At 35.4% G+C, this 15,273-nt stretch overlaps 1 protein-coding gene across 1 annotated transcript; it reads left to right on the top strand.

The window, feature by feature from the left end:
- The first annotated feature begins 10,513 nt into the window (after positions 1–10,513).
- On the top strand, positions 10,514–14,546 carry LOC131974932 (GTPase IMAP family member 7-like). Its single transcript, XM_059337440.1, has one exon. The coding sequence runs from the start codon at positions 10,514–10,516 to the stop codon at positions 11,957–11,959; it is 1,446 nt and encodes a 481-aa protein (XP_059193423.1). The 3' UTR covers positions 11,960–14,546.
- Positions 14,547–15,273: the final 727 nt, after the last annotated feature.

Raw genomic sequence — 15,273 nt, 5'->3', positions numbered from 1 at the left:
ATCTTCAATAAAGACACATTCCATGTGAAAATTCATAAAGGTAGTACTATGAAAGCGACAGTTAACTCTACAACTACATTTTATCTTCCAAGAAAAAAAATACTTCATATGTTTAAAACAGCAAGGACACATCAGTACCACTGGTTAATTAGCAGAGGGTTTCCCAAAGGCAAATGTGTTTAACTGGACCATGGACACTGACCAGATGCTCATTTGGCCTGGTATCTGTCTCGCTTCACTAACATGCTCTTACATCTCCAGAAACATGAAGTGAGATTTTCAAGTTGGCATTATGATGATTTGATAAATCGTCAACCAATTTGAATTTTGAATAGGAGATTTGTTGCCTTAAACAAAATCCTTCAAACCAAATTTGGTGATGTTGGTGGAAGGAAGAAAATGATAACTTACATGTTTAAGTTTGGGTCGTGTCCTCCATCACTGCTGCTGGCTGACATACAAAATGCAAGCTGGGTTTCATGACTATTGTGGTGTTGCAAGGATCCAAAAAGCATTCTCTGTAAAATGGACAAAGCAATATGAAACCTGAAATTCTGCACAGTACCAAAGCCATGAGAACGCAAATTCAGAAAGGCCTTAGATTTTGGTAGCCTCTAATGTCAAAGGTCTGTAGTTTAGCAGCATTATGGTTCCCAGATAGATACGACAACGGGCTAAGATTAGACAAAAATGTGTATTAAGATTGTTGGACTTACTGAATTTATATATCTCAAGGGAAACAAACTAAACTAAGGCAGCATGCCTATGATAAATCGACAACATATAAAAGGCTCATTGAAATATAAACAGTTAAGTTCTATAACAAAATTCTTAAAACTAAATCTGGTAACAACAACAAAAATCTAATTACACAAGACGATTACTTACCTCACCTCCAAAAACTACCTTTGATAAAATGGACGAAGCAAGACGACTGGGCATCTGGAGCAAACATGGATAAATGTAAACGTAAATTCAGGAGAAAATGTAGCCACGACGGGGGACGTTACACTAGAGAAAACAAATTCAGAAAATAACAGAAAGAGCCTCCGTTATGAACCCTTATGGTTTCTGGTCAAGATGCAGAGACATTGGACAAATATTTGTTTATCTGACAAAAATTGTTGAACTGAAGCTGGCTATGTCTCAGGAATCTGCAACAGCTTCACATAAAACAAGCCACAGTGTAATTTTCTTGGCTTGTGTTTTAATCAGTCAGTTTAAAAGAAGACCAGCTACAGAAGCATCCAGCAGCTCTCCACAGATGGGTGGATCTGCAGAACCACAGAGAGAAACTTGACTGTAAAACTTGAAAATAGAGTCTTGACAGAGTGTGAGGATAAACAGAATGAGTAAAGTTTATCTGTACGGCTGGCTGTAATTAGGATAGCTCTAAATAATTATATATAACAATAACATGCAGGTTAGAGTCTTTTCTAGTAAAACTGGTTCATTTGTGACCATATGCCATGTATGAATAATATGATTCTTTGAGTGAATTATGGCTGTTAACCCACTGTCAAATGTTCAGACTAATAAACATCCTGTTATGTCCTGAAGGAGTCAAAAGACAAATGTAAACTCTGAGCACAACTCACACTGAAACTCTAAAATAAAAACTAAATTAAAACTAAGCATTTAAAAAAAAAAAAAAAAAAAAGCTAGCAAGCTCACTCTAAAAGCTTATTTTAACTATCTGAATTTGAAAACAAAAATTCTAATGAAAAGTCAGTTGTAACATCAAAACAACAGACGGACTACATGAGAACAAGTGAAATATTTCACACTTCATAACGTTACTTACTTACTATCTAATATCGTTGAATAAAATACAGAAAATTACTAAATAATTTAGCTAACGGCAGCTTAGCTAGCTAACATTATACTGCAAACATTTAAAAAGAAGGGACGTTAGAAACGTTAGAAATCAAGCATTAGGTCATTAATATTTAGATATAAATCTCTATAAATCGCTCTACAACAAACTAAACACGACTAAAATGTCCACAGACTCAGTTACAACAGCAACGGGAACATAACAAAACACATTAAAACCCTTTATACTCACAAAAATGAAGTTATGTCGTACATTAACGGAGTTTGTTGCCGTTGAACACAGAGCATAGACTGTATACAATACTAGACACTAGTAGGAGCTCGAGTTAGGTAACCATAATCATCAAATGAAAATTATTTTTTTAATTTACCTCCAGAGAACACGGTCTAATGTCGGCCAGCTGCTCTGAAATACTAGATTATATTGAGCTAATTATTCATTTATTTATTATTTATTATTTATTTATTTATTATTAATAAGTGACCCAGTTACTGTGATATTTTAAATAAACAACAAAAAAGAACCAAACTATAACAACCAAAATAACCCAAATATGAAATAAAAAAGTATCTATTTACACCTCATATATATATATATATATATATAGGCTATGAGGTGTAAATAGATACTTTTTTATTCCATATTTGGGTTATAGTTATATATATATATATATATATATATATATATATATATATATATATATAACTATAACTTTGCAACCCCCCCCCCCCTGAAATATCCACACATACAAACACTTATAAATACAAAGTACACACACACTCACACACACTCATACGTAGCATTTACATAAAATTCCCCCATTGGTCTGTCTGTCTGTCTGTCTGTCTGTCTGTCTGCTGATTTGCTTATCAGCATATATGTATGGCCACACAATAACCCTCCTCCTACCTATTAACTATCAGAAATCAACGTTAACAACAACTGGTGTTGTAAATATCTACTCTTTATTTTTATTTTTTAAATTATTTTCCTTATTTTCTGTTTAAGTTGTTTGACCTTTTCTTGTTATGTAAATAAAAATAAAGTTGTCTTCTAAAAGTGGGGGGTGGTGGTGGGCCAAAAAAAACAAAAAACAGAGTCTCAGGAATCTCAACATGATTCTGTTAAAGTGTGTGACAAAGATAATGTACAATTAAAACCCCAGTTCAGCTGTGAGCTGCAGCCTGTGTTCTGTCTCTGAGCTGTTCAAGGTTCTCATATTTACTGCAGATTAAAATGATCAGAACACCAAATTGGAATGAGAGGTTAAGCATAATGAATGAGTTCGGTTTGGTGCTCACAGATCTGATTTCACGTTTGAGAATAACATGTTGTATAATAATATTTATGATATGTGAACAGAGAGAGGACAGAAAAAGTCTGTCTGAACTCAACTGGTTCTGTGCTCCTCATGACATCAGATAATAATAATCTGAAAGTTGAAACTGTTGCCTGAAGAACATAAAAGTAAAATGTAAATATTTTCACCTTCACAACCAACTTTAAACAAACTTCTTCTGATTACAGCTGACAACACTGTAGAGACCTGTGTGTAGAGTTTCCATATAATTCATGATTTATGTTTTTACTTCTTAATGCATTTTATAATATAGGCTTCATACCTTCTCGTGCTGTTATGCTGTATCACAGGATTATGGGCGGTAACCTCTAGTTAATACATTCACCTGTGCACTGGCACGGCGTGCAGGTAACAAAGAGAGAGAGAGAGGGTGAGTCACTGGGAGGCCGTATTTTTTGTTGACCGCTGTTTATTACTTTGGATCGCTGTGATTCATTTTTTTATTACTTTAAGCACGTTATCAAAAGATAGTTTTTTCTACATTAATAAAATCCTTAAACTCAGATGTTTATTTTGTTAGTACAGCACGTCAGACAATGCAGCAAAACTCCCAGTCCTTAGCCTCTCGGTGACTGCTTGGATCTTAGTTGCTACATTTTTGAAAGGTTAATTTTGAATTTTTGCCCAAAAATGCTATTAATAAACCGTCCCCTTTAATACAGCAGTAAACAAATGAGTAATGACGTTTTGAGCAGTGAATTAATTCCCACGAAGCCACCCAAAAGGAAGAGCGACAGGCTTTGAGGCCAATTTGACATAGTGGCCAACAGTGAAATTATAGCTTCCTATTCTGTAACGTGATACCTTCTTCCTATAGACTTTTTATTGGGAAAGAGACATCTGTAAATCAGCAGATATGCTTTTTGCCAGACCTCAACTCCCCAATCCCAACACTTAATAGCACTTTTATGTCCTTATTATGTCCTAAAATTTGTAAAGTGTAGCCCAACCAGATTAAAATTTCCTTCTTCAGTTCATGTGAATGACCCCAAGACCAAGCGACTTGGATGCAGGGCTAAAAAAAATCTAGTGCGCTTGCTCAAGAGGCCCCACAGTACAGGAGCGTATATGGAAGATCCGGGTAGTTTTACACACAGAAGTCTACCTTTTTTTGTTTCATGTGTCACCAAGTAATATCATCCTGAACCACAGGTATCTGCATCAGCTAAGGATATGCACCCTAAGAGCACACTGAGATCCAGTGACATGGCAAGACCTGACAGCAGGCCTGCTGTAGTGGACTCAGTTTTAGTTCTTGTTGTGGAGAGGTCAAACAAGGCCAAACAACAAGTTAGACTATATTTTAGAAAGGGAAAAACTGACATGGTCATTTTTAAATCACCACTCTGTTCTGAAGATATCTGAATGAAAATGGGTTCAATGGGTACCAACAAGTCTCCTCTCGACAGATAAGCCCACTTAATGCTGAGAAAAAAGCAGACCAATTTTTTACTGCAGTAAAATGTGTTATTTTGACCTATGTATGTGAATATTTCTGCATCCTGGGGTCCCTAAACAGTCTGTGAGTTGTATAAATTTGGTATGACTGGAAAGCTGAGACTCTTCAATGAGCCCAAATTTAAGTGTGATGTAGTTATTCGCAATTTTAACATTTCATTGTAGTGAGAGCATTTTTTTAAACTCGACTTTGCTGTATAAAATGAAATATGTAATTTTAATAAAGGGGGCAGAATGAGGACATGTGTCAATGGTGCTTTTGGATGAAATCTTGTTACTACCTCGTTTAAAATGTCAGTAGTTCTCTTTTGGTTTATCAATAAATCACGATTACACAATTTGAATGACTCAAAATGCTGCTGCAACAAAACTGTAAATGTTAATAAAAATCTATTTCAAACCTGATTTCACACAGCAAGAACACATTTACTGCATCAGGATGTTCATCAGAATATAAACAACCAAATGATGACGGAGTGGAAGTGCCGATTGGATACAAAAGTCTTTATTTTGTGTGTGACATTTGTGTTTGTTTGTTGTTAGTCCTCTTTGATTTGATATTTTTAGAATGTAGAACTCTACTGTGATTCAACGTATCTTGTTGTAATTTTACTATGTAAAAAATATTATTGTTGTAGAAGACTTTGGTATGTTTTTTTAATCTTCTTTTTCTACTAACAGATGTGCATAAATAAGGAAGTACTTTGATGTGCGATTAAAAGTTCCCTATAAATATTTGCTTGTGGTTGAAGGTAGTGGTTTTCTTTGTTCTTTGTGTTTGTAATAAAGAAGATCTCTTAGTTAGTGCTGGCAGAACCAAACACACAGCTTTCAGATACATTTAAAAATATATATATATTTGATGAAAAACAATGCTGATGAATAAAGTGGCATCAGTATTAAATTCCATCACTTAAAATCAAAATAGGTTAGGAAAACAAAAAGACCTGAAGCTGCTGTTTTTGTATTTAGAAAACAACAACAACTACTTCAACTACAATTTCTACTAATTTAAACTCCTTTCCTGAATGTCAAACTGCTGTTAAAGTTCAGGTTTCAAGGAGTGTCACAAGTGACTGCCAAGTTTGGGAGGATCATAATCATAAAAGCAGCAGAGGAACATTCAAGATATACCTTTCAGTTTTCATGACAAAAATGCAATTAAAATCCTTCTGTCAACTCCACAGAATCAACGTGTTTATCTATCTGTCTGTGTCCATCCATCTATCAGATCTAAGCATAGTGTAAATTCATGAACAGAAAAAATAAAACATGGTAACATTATCATTAACTCTTCACAGCTCAAGTTCTGTTGACGCTGGACAGGATCCAGTGAAACGTAATAAAATAATAACACACATTAACAGTCTAAAGCAGAACTTTGACCGGCAGTTTGATTAAAGATAAACTGAAGATAAAGTCTCTGACACAAACTTAACTGTGCAGATTTTTACTAGATGCTTTGTCAAAGAAAAAAGTGCATAAAGTACTCCACATAGGAAACCAGCTCAACTAAGTAAATAATATTCCTTATAATCTGGCTGTTGGTTAAGATATTGTCATATTCCAGAAACTAAACTATAAAGTAACTAAGCAGCAGGGTTTTCTGGGCTGCTAGAACAAAATAGGTGTCTTGTAAATTCAAACTGCATATCAAAGGTCAGATTTATTGCAGTGTGACAAATCCCTGCCAAGTCTGGATGGATCATATTCATAAAAGCAGCAGGGCAAAGATCAGGATGTATGTTCAGATCAGTGTTCACATTCATTTAGCATTTTCACATTCTCATTTGGATCTTTACTTTATTTCAGTTTACGCTATTTCCAAACAAATAATCATTTTTCTTTATCATGAATGTTTTTATTTCTTCCAGGCAGCCACCTTTTGCATTTTCATTTTAAAAAAATACGTTATATCACAATCAACAGTCACTTTTGTGTTTATATTGTAAGACGGATTAAATAATTGTGTGAAAAAAAAGATTTTTTTGCCATATCTATCAGTTCTCTCCTCACTAGACTCAATTTGACAACTTGTTTGGATGTCATTTGTCCTTCTGACGTTCATTAACAATTCCTCATACCTAAAATGACAAATTACATACACAAAGCATTAAGAAACAGATAAAGTGCACCTTTCAGTCAGAGGCCTCTTTGAAGAGGCATGTGGAACAACAAAGGATTGCAGGCATTGTTTCAATCTAGATCTAAATCTAGAACTAATGCATTTAAGGGGGGGGGGGGGCAGATGGACCTCCAGGGCTACTGAAAGTTACTGTGACACTAAATGACGACGCAGTGGGAGATAAAAAAAGCTCCATCTTTGTGAGAGGTGTACAAGTGAGCACTGACACAACTTGAGAGGGACATGTTGTACTTTTGTTTTTTTTAAAAGTCTGGTGCTCGTTGAGTCTATGCTTCATTTATGTTCCAGTTATGTTCATAGCTTCAGTCTATAAGTGGCAATTTCTGAATAACAGCATAAGATTTGACAGTTTAACCATGAAGAAATCTTTATGTTCTGAGCCAGAATTTTGGTAAGGCAACATACATAAGAGAAAAAAAAAGAGTATATTTCTCTCCTGGATGTTGGATTAACCTTCTCCATCTTTTTTTGCTAAAGAAAAGGTCGTCTCAGGTGAGTTTAGCTACTGATTAGCTATTGACACAGTGTATGATTACAGTGAGGATAAAGTTCACTGTTAATATTTTCTAATCAGGTTCCTCCTTTTCTCCTGACCGCCTTCTTTCTGCTCTTTGCAGGCAGCGGTCAGTGAGTCAGTTATCAGTGTGAAGTTAGCATGTTTCTTCATTCGATGGAAAATTGACGCAGCAACAATTTCTGGTAAGTAAACTACAGGTGTATGAAAAAGAAAAAAATATACACAGAATGGTGATTTTAATAGAAACATCTATTAAAACTGTACTTGTTTGCGCATTGACCTATGTACATTGAGGTGTGGTATGAAAAGTATCAGAAAGAGCTGACACTATAGTGTTCTCAGACAGACAGACAGACTGTATGGTTCTGTGATTATCTTGTCATGAGAGTTTAATATCTCCAGCAGACAGTACAGGCCTATGCTCTATTGCGACGTGAAGGTAAAGTCAAGGACTGTATGTAAATAACAATGTAATATCAAATATCTGACGGGTTGGTATGAGAATCCTTTGGCCAGGCTATTCAGTATAACTAATTAAAATGATCTTGCTTTTTAAGTGTTAACTCCAAGAGAAAAGTTTCCCAGGTGAGTTTGGCGTCATAGCAAAGTTTGTAATTTCACCATGGGAAACAAAAATTATCTAATTTGATGAGGAGACTGTTGAATTTACAGTACAAATTAAAATTAAAATTAAAATTAAAATTAAAATTAAAATCAAAATTAAAATTAAAATTAAAATTAAAATTAAAATTAAAATTAAAATTAATTAATTAAACAAATGTGTATAATTGTAGGACAGAAAGATATAATTAAATTGATGACTACTTATCCTCAGGTGTATGCTGACTACTCAGGACTGGTGATTAGCTGGATTGGAAACACTATTCAGTTACCAAAGTTACTACGTGAATTGAGCTGAAAAGAATTTATTCTTTCTTCAAATATACTTTCAAAAATCCATGATGGGAGATAGTCAACCCATGATAACAGCAACAGCCACCTCAGGTAAGTCATGACAGTAAATGCTTGCAGATATTTAAAAAGATGATGCCAAAGCTATAAAGTTTGCCACAGTCTCTGATGTTTATTGGTACTAAGACATTTATTGAGACTTTTTATTATTCTACTGAGCACAGATATGAGTCAGAAGTTCAGACTAAAGATGAACAAGGAAGATAAGTCATCTTTTGATAAACATTACAACAGCTATAAAAATGATTAAAAGAACCAAACTATTATTGATGCTATAACAAAAAAAACCCTACCATATCACATTTTATTCAGGGAGGATTGTTGATATTATATGCTCAACTAACTTTACATCTGATGACTGTACCTACATATACATGGTGAAGTTTACATATATTCAGATTGTAGCTACAAGTTTTGAATATTTTTTGTCTTTAAATTGTTTGACACTTCTCCAGATTACATCGGCAGGCCACATTATTATTCAACTGTTCTAAATTTCTAGAAATCTACCATTGGTGTCTTTCAATGACAGAAATTATATAAATAACTAAATATTAAAGAAAAAAAGAAATTGAGATGAAATTTGAAAGACGGGTAAAAGTAAAATTCAGTTTGCTGTTCTATTTTTATTTTAAATTCAAACTTAATTATTTGGTCATCATTTAAATACAGAAAATGGAAATTTATTCAAATTAAAAAAACTATTTCAATTGAACATATTATATTCTAAAACGACTACAGTGGTGGACTTAAGGCTTTTTATTGACAAAAAAATGCACTTTTCAGTATCTAAAAATGCACAAAATATTTTATTTATTATTGTTTTTTCTGTGCTTTCAGATCTAGATATTAAATCCCCGAAGTCCCAGAGCAGCCTGAGATTACCACCTTGCAGTGAGTAAAACTGAACAGAGACCATCTTTTCTGAATTAATCTTTCAATATTTTACAGTAGGTCGACACAGTATGAGATGTAATCAATTAAACCAACTTCATGAATAGATGGGTTATTAATGGTATCAGTTAAGCAGTATGACCCATCTTTAGCGGCACCCTCTAGCAGCCGTATAAATGATGAACGACGCCAAGGTGGAAGTGACGTTATGGAGTATGAAAGCAAAGTGAGAGGCAAGAAAAATTATTCTATGGATGATTGGAGCGTTGGTGGATGGGTCAAACAAACAGGACTTTCACCTAGAAGAATGGCATTGTGTCCATAGTGAGACCAAAAGTAAAAATGTTATGTAAATAATGTAATTAAATATAATGTCACCATGAAACATCACAACCGTCACTTCAAATAGTTATGTCATCTTCTTAACTACTTTACTTCTGGCATTTATTTTACTTTTAAATGATCTATAACTATAAACCTATTTACCCTATGCTTTTAGAACTGGTTTTGTAGCTTAAAGCTAACAAAACGGAGGCCTTTTCACAATGGCGAACGTCATGTTTACTCATGAGGACGTGTTGGTCTCCTGCAACCAGCAGGGTTGCTGTTTTTGGAAACGTCCCTATGGATGTATATGAGGGTAGGAACATGTGAGTTTGTATGGTTTGGAGGACTTGCTGCATCAGTCATAAGCCTAAATATTTTTTATTTAATTACTTTTGAGATCTATAGAGTAGTTTGCAAATTTTGGGGAGCTAGAATATTTTTACTCAAGTATGATTTATTATATGATTAGCATATGATTTATTGCAGTAATTCTTCCAATCTATTTCCCAGTTGCCATTAATGCACACCAATGTAGGGAATATCTTTTAATCATCACTAAAAAATTGCAAGTTTAGTTTTTAGTTGTTTATCTGAGTAACATACCAGGTTTAACTATTCTGCCAGTTGTAGTGGCATGCTGGTCTCGTGAGAACTATGTGCACTCCCTCCTCCTCTGCCCTCTCCTTCTGTCACTTATTCCCCTTTCTATAAAACCCTGTGCAACTACTGCCACCAAGTGTCCAAAATAATGCAATAATCTAGATCTAATCAAACTATTTGATAACATACCAACAAAAAACATTAATGGTTCCTACAATTGTTGTTCAAAGCTGGCTTTTCTAATTCAGTGTTTTTATTTCAGTGGCTAAGGACGTTGTTTCCTCACTAAAGTCTGGGTCTGAACACATGAAACCAGCTTCAAACCTTGTTCTGTGTGGGAGGAGTGAAATGAGTTTCACCATTGATAAAGTCTTTCCAAACTTTGAAAGAAGACACTACAGCATGTCTGAAAAAGACGACAAAAAAAGCATGCCAGCTTTAAACGTGGTTCTGTGTGGGAGGAGAGGAGCAGGGAAGGCCTCAGCAGCCAAGGCCATTTTAGGTCAGACAGAGCTTCATTCAGTCTCCAGCTCAGAGTGTGTTAAACATCAGGGAGAGGTGTGTGGACGTTGGGTTTCCCTGGTGGAGCTGCCTGCATTGAATGGAAAACCTCAGGAGGAAGTGATGGAGGAATCATTCAGGTGTATCTCCCTCTGTGATCCTGAGGGCGTCCATGCCTTCATCCTGGTCCTTCCTGTGGGTCCCCTCACTGATGAAGACAAGAAAGAGCTGGAGACCATCCAGAACACTTTCAGCTCTAAAGCCAGTGACCTTACAATGATTCTGTTCACTGTGGAGTCAGATCCCACAGCTACAGATGTGGATAACTTTCTAAAGGAAAACAAGGCCATCCAGGAGCTCCGTCAGAGCTGTGGAGGAAGACAGTTTGTCCTCAACATCAGGGACCAGCAGCAGATCCCAGAGCTGTTGGATGATGTGGAAAGGATGAGAGTTGAAGGACCCAGATGCTTCATGAAGGACATGTTCACCAAGGCTCAGATGGAGAAGGTCTTAGAACTTAAAGCTGAACTGCAGAATGTAAAGCAGAGAGGCGCCATGGAAGGTTATGGTGAACATGAGAGCAGCGAGCCTCTCAGGATGGTGCTGATTGGGAAGACCGGCAGCGGGAAGAGTACAACAGCAAACATCATTTTGGGCAAAAAGCATTTCAAACCCACAATCGCCACAAAGCTAAAGATCAAATCCTGTGAGAAAGCAGAAGGAGAGATTGATGGGCGGCCTGTCGTTGTCGTCAACACTCCCGGCTTGTTTAATACAACTCTGTCTGAGGATGAAATTCGAAAGGAGCTTCAGAAATGCATCAGCATGTTGTGGCCTGGACCTCATGTGATCTTCCTGTTGCTGCAGATCGGGAACATTACACAAGAAGAAAAAGACTCTCTGGAGCTGATCAACGAGGTTTATGGCAAGAATTCAGGAGATTTCATCATCCTCATATTCACCAGAGGAAATGAACTGGAGGATCAGTCATTTGAGAGTTATATCGAAGATTGTGATGACTTTGTTAAACAACTCATAGATGACTGCGGAGGGAGATACCAGGTGCTCAATAACAAAGATGACATAAACCGCACACAAGTCAGAGAGCTGCTGACCAAGATTGACACCATGGTGAAGAAAAATGGAGGCAGCTGCTGCGCCACTGTGGAGCAAGTTGCAAAAGAGGAACATCATGAAGAAATGCAACAGATGAAGTTAGAACTTGAAGCAAAAATGTCTGAACAAAGTAAGCAACTGGGGGAAGAAATTAAAAAACTGGGAGGAGAACTGCAAAGCATGAAGCAGAAACAGGCTGGAAGAAAGAAAAACAAATGCCTCATCCAGTGATTATGTAGAACATCGAAGAAGTACACTCAGGAAATTGGCCTCCTAACATCTTAGATAATCCATTTTAACAATTTGGATTGGGATTTTTTCATGCTTGCGCTATCTTGTGCACTGTATCCGCATGTATTTAATGAACTGGATAAACTTGGAAAGCCATCCGTTCACTAGATAACAGCTGCCTCCAACTGATATTGGACAGTACCACTTTAAACACAAGATGTAAGCTCAATCTAAGGCCTGACCTCAATTAGTTTAACTAAGTGTAACCTTCATATAAGTTACCTGACAACTCATATTTTATACATTGTTGAATCCAGTCTATTAGATATACTCTCTGGGCAGTTATTTGCTGAAAGAGCTGTCCTATGCTCCATTCCTTTTTTGGCACCTAACAGCTGACTAAAACATACTTCCAACAAGAACTGGGCACAAAAATGCTCTAATTGTAATATTCAAATTTAGTGGAAACAAAATTCTTCTGTTTTATGTGCTGTTATTACAGACAGTGGAGAGATGACGAGGAATGGAGAGCATAACACATTTTTCTTGCCTGGATGTTGGTTCATGGTCAGTATCTTGTTATCATATGGATTTTTGAGTTTTTCCTAAGAACTCATTTGACTTTTTTATTGACTGAGGCTCTGCAGAGTCCTAAAACTGTTTGGTGATTGTTCACTGGTTCGAATGTCAACACCCAGAGAGGAGAGTTCATCTTTCATGGATAAAGATGCAGCACATCAGCCCTTAAAAGACACAATCGGAAAATGTAGATACAGATATCTAAAGCAAAAGAACATTAAACTTCCAAAGCCGTTAACCCATTTGGGTCAAACAACCAACAAGAAGAATGGAGAGCATGACAGCTATGATGTATTGAGGGTGAGGACGCAGGTTTGATCATGACCCCAAAGTCTGTGTCTGAACCCAACGAACTAAAGCAAAGGACACAGATGGAAGAAGAAGAAGAAGAAACAATGAGACTGGCATCAGGACAAAAATTGATTCCTCTTGTTTGCTGAATACTTTAATATTCTCTACAGAGATTTCAAGAGATCAAGCAAAATTTAAACAGAGCCCGGAGAAGAAAAAAAGCTTCAGAAAGCTCCAAAGATAGAATTTTGTGCTTGTGCTGTTGTGCTATATATATATATATATATATATATATATATATACTGTGTTGAGTAGACGTACACTACAGAGAGTGCAAAGACTTCTTTAGTCTCCATTCACACCCATGGCCGGAGGTTATCAGGTCAAATACATTATTTATATTCAAATTCTTCTAATCATCAGGCATATGTCTGACAATACCAATAACCAATAAATAATGGTGTGTAGAAATTACAGACTCAAAATTGAATGTCAAATAGGTTTTCTTAAACCCAGTTCACTATGAAACTTGATTCAGGCAAATATTTACCCCAAAATAACTGTTGAGGCTTAAAATGACACTTTTGACTGACACTAGATCAGACTTGGGAAGTTCTCTCATTTCTGCGATAGATCAGAAGTTCCATTCAATTTTCAGGAAACAGATTCTCCAACAGCTGCTAAAGTGTCGTTTTAACTAGGCATGTACCAAAGTTATTGTCTGTCCAGTGTAAGGTTGATTTGTTTTGAGTGACAAAACTCTGTGAAGCAAATACTACAGAATTAAGACAGGACTTTTGACCTGCATTTTTTTTTTGTTTCGTTTGGATTCAGCTTCTCTCTTCAATAATGTTTATTTTTAACAGATACAAACAGTATTATTCAGGTTTGGGATATTTTGGCCCTAAAAGAAGGGGAACTTACACACCATAGATGTTTCCATTGTTGTTTCTTTTGGACAAACAATTTTGACAATTTTGATTTTGACAAGATTCTTGTTTTTGTGTTATTATCTTTTCCAGCAAGTCTTTAACTTCCAGACTGGTTTGTATGTTAGTTGTATTTTTTGTATCTGCCTAACGATGTAAGTTAATTTAGCTGTTAAAGTTTAGAATTTCAGTATTAATGCAAAAATGGTTTCTTTTTTAATTTTGATACACTTAGTGTATAACTTCTCAACTGGTGAGAAAGGCATAAATCATTTTTATTGCATAGTAGAAGCTATGTTATGCTATTGAAAAGGTAAAGGTTGGAATCATTTTTGACTCTGGTCATTTCTCCAAATGTATTCTTCAAAGTTTCATTCAGGGATGTTTCTTCAAGAGAAATGTATGCCTTTCCCTACATGTATAGAATCCACGAGAGCTGTATTATGTTGTATTTTGTATCTCTTAACTCTTTTTCAATTTTTCTACTTGTATATTGTTTAACAAACATATTTTTTTATTACCATTAATGGCACGTCATAGAATCAAATGTACAGCATCTATCAAGTTACCCATGACCTCAGATGACACTATAACTTTATGTCTTTAACAATTTTTAAACAAAACTAAAACCTGTTGTTTTGGTTAATTATGTCTGGCGAGCCTTATTCAACACTAAGAGACGTCTTTATAGAACTACAGAGACATTTTATCTTGTGTCTTCAGTGTTAAAAATTCACAGTCTTAAACAAAATAAAATAACTAATAATAACTAATAACTTTTGAACTGCTTTTTCTGTATTTCTTGTTCCATTACAAATACACTAATGATATTAGGTTTATGTAGCCTGTCGATACAAGATATATATATATATATATATATATATATATATATATATATATATATATATATATATATATATATATATATATATATAGTGGGATTGGGGCTCTTTAAAGAGATGGATGTGTAATCTAATGTCCAAATAATAACACTAAGGTGCACAGTTATTACTACGGCAAGGTAATTCTGCTTTTACTGAATTTCTCTCAGGATAAAACAGAATGTGACGAGCATAGACACACATCCACAGGTCTGTATTCAGGTGACAGCGAATCAGTAAACCACAGATTGAACATGTTTTTCACTGCTAAAACTGAATGACTGAGCCTTTTCTACTGGCAGCAAAGTGTTTTTTTTGTTTTGTTTTTAAATAAGACTGCATTTTGCTTGAAAATTCTGTATCGAAGGATTCAGTATGATCATTATCATCAAATGTCTTCATGTGTAAATGTGAAGTCATAACTAAGCATTCAGAAATTAAGTATAATATTAGTTAATGGCAAAGCTGAAGTTTTTCTTTGGCATCAGCTGTTTGAACCGACTTCACAAGCATTGGTTCATTTATTCCTCCTAATGTCCAATCATATTCCTGCAGGGTTACAAGGTGGAAATGATCAGCTGACAGTTTTGTTTTTTAGTTTTCTGACCAGCAGAGGGAGACTTTATTCTACCAA

The sequence above is a fragment of the Centropristis striata genome, chromosome 7 (assembly GCF_030273125.1).
Source record: "Centropristis striata isolate RG_2023a ecotype Rhode Island chromosome 7, C.striata_1.0, whole genome shotgun sequence".
NCBI classification, from domain to species: domain Eukaryota; kingdom Metazoa; phylum Chordata; class Actinopteri; order Perciformes; family Serranidae; genus Centropristis; species Centropristis striata.
The sequence above is the reverse complement of the archived record's forward strand: the minus strand, read 5'-3'. Positions and strand labels throughout refer to the sequence as shown.